Consider the following 6883-nt stretch of genomic DNA (forward strand, 5'->3'; position numbering starts at 1 on the left):
CCATTTCAGCTTCCACTTAGTGCAGCATCGGAAATCTGACACTGGTATATGCTGACTCAGTTCTTGCTTGGCAGGAGGCTTCAGATCAGCTAGTAATAGACACATACTGTACATGACAGTAAACATGACTATATCATAACAACGACCTAGTTGAACCTAGTAGACCTGTGGAAACAAAGCTAAAAGAACATATTAACAATTATAAAAAAGAAAACATTGAAAAATCTAAATTAGTTGAACATGCTATAAAAGGAAAATCACCATATAAATTTTGAATCATCAAGTGTAGTTTTTAAAGAAACTTCCCAGACTAAACGAAACAAAATTGAAAGCATGACAGTTTGAAAGATGAATGTATTTCCAACCCTTCCATAAATTTTAGTGACATTTTGCTACCATTAGTAAAAAAAAAATTTATTGAAAAGTTATGAATTGCAAACTATATTTTTCTACATAATTTATTAGTTTTTTTTTGTCTTTACAATCAGTTTTACATTTTATTCTAACTATTTTGTACATATGTTTTTCTGTAAACAATCCTGATGGCGCCTTAACTGGCAAAAGCGCTTTTAAAATAAATTAAAATTGTGGAAGAAATAAAAATGTCTTTTATATTAAAACTGCCTCTTATTTCGGGCATATAGTGTAAAGAAACATTTCTGGATAAAATCAATCATATTTAACACACTTTAGTGAAGTTTGCCTTGTTGTCACAATAAAAAAAAAACTTTATTTGAGAAGCCTACTTGGTAAACTATTTTCGGTCCTTGTAATCTTCTTCCTGTCTAAGTTACTGAGGTGCCCTAGTAGCATTTCCATTGTTGTCTGATAAAAGAAAATAAATGTATATGTTGGTCTGAATAGTCTACCTCAGTCGAAAGGCCTCTGCTTTTGGCCATTGTATTGTGTTGTAGAATTTGTATTTTTGCCCCTTTATTGAAAATACACAACACACACAAACATAAATATCATACAAAATACACACACAAATCACATAAATATGTCTGAAGTCTTTTTTGATTAAAAAGCATCTACTTCCAGTCATTATAACTGACTTCCAGTCCAAGGCTGTTCTGTTGTAGTGTTTGCCCTGATTAAGATAATCTATAAATTCATTGGTCTGGAAAATATTCATTGAAAAAGAATCTTCTTCTGGTCATCGTCATCTACTTCCGTATACATGACCTACTTCATAAAGCATGTGTTTGTCAAATTTCATCTTTCTAGAATATCTGAAAATTGGAAAACAAAAATATAGTTCTTCTAGAAGTTGCAATCCCTTTTCAACTCCTGTGGATATTTGATAGTTTGAAAATATTTTGTTTTTCTATTTAAGTCATGAGGCTTACATACACCAAATTTCAACTCTCTGTGATTTCAGGAAGTTGGAGAATTACTAATATGTGGGTGAGATCTTTGCCGTTTATATATAGCGATAACGGAATTTATCTCATGTTCTGGCAGTTTCTTGGCAGTAAATTTAAGGTTATAAATATCTTCATTATGTTTGTTTGATTTGAAAACGTCAAAGTGTCTGAATAAACCTTATATCCCAACCTCATTTTAGCAAAGTATTTGATCACATTGTTAGTATTTGTATTTTACAGGAGATTTACATTCTCACTTTTTCCAACTATATCACATTTTCTCAAACAGCACCAGAAATCTTTAGAAGTTAGTACGGAGTCTAATTTGTTTCAAAAATCCTCTTTATTAAATTAAATTGTTTAATCTATTTCAGAGTACTCTGTATTTTTCCCAATCTGTAGATTCTCGAGTTTTCAGGGTTTTTTTTGTTGTTGTTGTTTAACTACATACAATTAGGCCAAACACGTATAAAAAGTTTTGTGGATATAAAATTTTCTAATTCATTCACATTACCCAGCTTATACCTCATCCCAGTTTCTCTCTGCTTGTAACTGCTGAGAAAATACATTAAATTTTGAGAAATGTCTGTAAACTATGAATTATGTTTGCCTCCTAATTTTTTTCTGCACAAAATATAAAAATAAACAAGTTTGTGGCCACTCATCTTCCTATAATTTAATATACTTCGGACATCAATGATGCCATTCCTTTTGACCTCAACCGAGTTGTCCACTATGACATGTTCTAAAAAAAGAGGCCAAGGTTGCTGTTACTTTAGTAGGTTGCATTTGATTCCTTCAAGAGTAGGTGTAGATTTGATATTCTGGTCTGCTTTTGAAAACATATTTAAATTCATGTTCCCCAGGTAGATGACAGATTTGACTTCCATTGCTAGTTTGACAAACAAGGCATGAAAAAAAAGATCCAGGTGGTTGTAATTAATGCAAGGTAGGCTGTACACCACACACTAGTTATGCGTGACTCCTTCTAAACTCATTCTATACCAGGGTCTATGACAGTAAACACTGCTCATATTAAAATAGATTTTATGTGTAAGGCAACACCACTACATTGTCTTATAATTGGCAGTCACAGTAAGGTGTACCTTGGCATAATAAAGTTATCTGAGGGTGTACCAGGATGGAGCCAAGCATTGAATATGAAAATGGCCACCAATGAACACATGTCATTGAACCCGGATCCCTCGTGATTAGGTGGGTAACCCCAAGAACACGCCCATAGTCATCACGGTTAAAGGAACAGTCAGCTCCATCTTCTGTCTCATTATTCCTTGTGACTCAGTCCCACCATGGTCTCAAAGAGATAACTTGACACTGCAGCCAAGGATCGTAGAGCCTCAGACATAGTGGTCACAAACAACAAGTAACACTCAAGCGTGTACCACTTCTCCTGTTGAAGTGAACCCCGGTCTCTCTTTCAGTATGCATCAACATCTTTCCATTTTCTATTCCCTCCATTGTAACCTGGAGCACCCCTGAACTCCTTTCTTAAGTTATTACAACCTATATGAATTTATATAACGGATAACTTAAGATCTTCCAATAAGTAGTATGTCACCAAAACTACACTCATCACCTTTCCGAGAGCCAGGGGATGGAGCAGCACCGACAATGACATTGCTTATGTTATAGTTATCAAGCATGGATTAGTTCTGTATCTCATATTATGTTGTAGGACGCTAAGAGGAAGCTCTCAGAACTTGAAGATCATCAGAGTCTGATAATAGCAGAGAATGATGGAAAAAAAACGCAAAATTATCCAGGTATGGAAATAGAGCAATTTATATTATTGAATTTTATGACAAGTATCTGTGAGTGGTACCGTTATATGTAGGGCTTGATTTTTGTTTCCAGATCAAGTAACATTGTTGCATGAATGATTAAGTTTAAGCTAGGCCTATTTCCAATTCTTAAAAAACTTAGTATGTTTGATTTTATTATTTTTTCTTCGTAAAATGAGTCATACAGTTGTGTCAACAATTTACTTCAGTAAAATGGTAATACCAAAGTATAATTCACAGCAAAAAAATACTTTGGAATTTAGAAAAAAATTGCTGTATAAAGCAGTCTGCAATGCTATGAAGAAGGGCTTCCAGTTTCCATCCCCTTCATTGTACCCTGGACCATCACTGAACCCTTATTGTTAGATATTACAACCTATATCATTTTGGTAGTAAGTGCTAACTTTCTGTTTCATTTTAAGTAACTCTAAATATTTCATTTATCAAAATAATTACTTTTCTGAAATTTCTTACAAGACTGCTAAATAATAATAAATTTATTTCCAAATAACAACACATAATTACAATAAATCCAACAGTAATACAATAATTCAAAATAAGGTAAACATTACATAGCATATATAAAAAAACATAACATAGCATATACAAAACAAAAATGATTTGCTCAGGCTGACCAAGTTTACACTTACCAGTTAAAAAAAGGAAAATACAATGAACAGTATTTTTGTTGGTTGTTTTTGGGAAATGAAACCTCCAAGGCAAAGCCTGATTGGAGGAAATAACGTGTACTTATTGGATAAGAAATTGCCGTCAAGTGATACAGGGCTCTATATTCCAGTATTATTGACCCAACTCCCTAAGAATTAAAATAGTATATGAAATTTGAATTCTTATAAAAGACATTATTATAAATTATATATACAATTTAATAAGTAGGCCTCATTGAACAATATAATATGAGAGACTTAGTAAAAAAAGTTGTATCTTGAGTTATCAAAATTAACCGCTTTAACTAAATGTAAATATCTAGAATATTAATATTAATAAATAAAAAATCCGACCTATACTCAAGCACAAGAATTCTTTCACACATCTCACAATAGAATATCATCAATATGTATCCTTATATTCACTAATACAACTTACTATGAACATGTACACATACATATTTTCAATACATACATACATTCACATTACACTTGCATATTCAAAAAAATACATGCACACACACACACACCCACACATACAAATAATACAGAATAATTTATAAAAAAATCACAGTAATATCAAGTATCCCTTGCTGAATTCCAAAAACTTCAACCTTTTATATTTGAAAAACACTATATTATAGCTTACTAAATATTTCTGAACAAATTTCTTACATTTTGAATTTGAATTTTTCTAATGTGTAAACTGCTAATTATTTTGCTTTATAATAGCAGGTTAAAATGTATGACATAATTGAAAATCCCATGAGTTGTGTGTGGTTGGTAATACGGTTGGCTAAGCAGAATAACCAATTGAGTTGGTAACACAAAATTACTAGGCAGAATTTAGGTTACCGTAAATTAAAGTCTCAGGCAGCAGAATCTTATAACACTGGAATTTTAAAACTGGTTCACCACTATGATAAGTGCCTAAAGTTGTATGGTGCCTATTTTGAAAAATTGTATTTTAGTCTTACTTTCAAATGTATATAATAACATTTTTTCTTGTACTTAGTTTTTATCAAAACATAATCAACTTTCTGGATTGCCCTTGCATTTCAAAAGAGTGTAAGAAATAGTATAGGCTTATAAACTTTATTTGCTGTTTATAAAGAAATTATTCAACATATGTCAAACTAATATTTAACAGTAAAACATCAGTATAACATTAAAATGTTGAAACAGCTGCTATTTTAAAATTAGTTCAAGTATGTATTTTGCAACAATTTTCGTTTTTTTTTTAAGGTAATTATATAAAATTACATAGCTGTAACTTAAACCATGCTTTAGGTGCAAATATGTAAGGAAAAGCAAATTACACTAATGAACAACTAAGCATTTTAATCTGTAATAATATTTCATTATTTATGGACCAGTAGCGAGCCCTTAGAATATCAGACAAGAGTTTAAAAACACTGTATAAAACAGTAATAGTACATATTTAAACATTTATTAATTTGTTTTACTTATTTGTTATAAATTATAATTATAATTCCATATGTTTATTTTTTTCAGGATGGAGAGAAGATAATGGAAGAAATTATAGAGGAGTGCAAGAAATTGAAACAACAGAATCTTGTTGATAGTGATGTAGCAGCAGCCATCGCAAAACTAAAAAAAGAAGCACTATCACGAAACAATCCTTATATTAATGCACTATTAGCTAAGGCCTGAATCTTTTTTATTGTAAATTTTGTGCTCAGTGTATTATATTGTTAAATAATAATAACAAATTTGTAATACTTGTGTTTTGTTTTATTTGTTTCCCGTGTATGTAGATCTTTTTAAAAGAAATCAATGGTTTTAGAAATTCAATTTGTATCACACAGAAACATATTTTACTACACCTCTAGTACATTGGAGTCCCGCTAATCCGAACTAATTGAGACCAAACCAGTTCGGATTACGCGATTTTTCAGATTAGCCGGAATGACAGAAAAACATGGTTTCAAGCATGAGAGTGGGTTTATTTTGTTATAAAATTATCAATATTGTTTATTAAAACACATTTTCTGGGAGTTCAAATGTTCTCTAAGTGAAGAGTTAGGTATTCCAAACCAGTGTGAGTTTACATTGCACATGTCCACGCGCTATGGACCAGACTGTACTCCGCCTTCCTTGGTGCACCAAAAATACACACACTGACTTATAGAACAACTGGACTTTGCACTGTAGTCTGCAGTGGTCGACAGTGTGTTGTTTGTTGTCTCAGTGGAAACATTGATTCCACTATTGTGATTATTTGTGTATTAAAAGAGAGCTGATTGTATGGCGAGTAAGCGAAAGCATACCACTGTTACTCTTAAAGCTAGAGCCCTAAATCGTTAAGATAAGTGAGACTAAATTTGCCACATAGTTTAACGTTGGCAAACCTGCAATTTGTAAAAAACCAACTGAAGAAAATGTGTAAAACTAAAAAAATATTGTGCTACTTCTTCTGACCAGACTCTTGAAAATAGACAAACAGCAAACCAATTCCAGTATGATAAAGTGGTTGAAGGGTTTTTTTTTTGGTTGGTTTTCCCAGGAAAGAGAGAGAGGAACTCCTTTAAATGGGGCTTGTTCAAGAAAAGGCTGTTTAATTCAACGAATTAATGGCTGTGAATTTTTTTTCAAACTAGTATTGGTGGCTAGATCGATTGGACAGCTCCCGTTATTTTCTATCCTGCCTAATAATTCTAACATGTAATGCGCTAACATTTAAAGAACGAAGATAAATTTACAAACATGAGCAGTGGAAAGTTATTCTGCATACTTTATATACGCCATGCCTACTTACACTCGTATTATATCGATAGATGAAAACATTGCCAAAATTCAGATGTAAATACACATATTGGTGAGTTCAAAGTCAATAGACTTATATTTATGAGTTCAAGTGTAAGAGCAGTTTGGAAATATAATTAACCAGACATCTTAAGGATTTTTAATGTTTCTCATACTTTTATGATACTATTAGCTGTTACCCGCGGCTTCGCACTCAATCTTTAGAACGGAATTCCTTATATTACTTAGTAAAAGCAATTATGATGTAATATGATGGGAG

The 6883-nt window shown here is 31.9% G+C and overlaps 1 protein-coding gene across 1 annotated transcript in view; it reads left to right on the forward strand.

Annotated features, from left to right (window-relative positions):
• LOC124360659 (DNA mismatch repair protein Msh2-like) overlaps positions 1-5579 on the forward strand; it is an 89680-nt gene extending 84101 nt beyond the window's left edge. Inside the window, 3 exon segments of the mRNA XM_046814475.1 lie at positions 3064-3126; positions 3128-3151; positions 5353-5579. Coding sequence (XP_046670431.1) covers positions 3064-3126; positions 3128-3151; positions 5353-5511 — 246 coding nt within the window. The 3' untranslated portion in view covers positions 5512-5579.
• Positions 5580-6883: the final 1304 nt, after the last annotated feature.

Source organism: Homalodisca vitripennis, chromosome 4 (assembly GCF_021130785.1).
Source record: "Homalodisca vitripennis isolate AUS2020 chromosome 4, UT_GWSS_2.1, whole genome shotgun sequence".
Taxonomy (NCBI): domain Eukaryota; kingdom Metazoa; phylum Arthropoda; class Insecta; order Hemiptera; family Cicadellidae; genus Homalodisca; species Homalodisca vitripennis.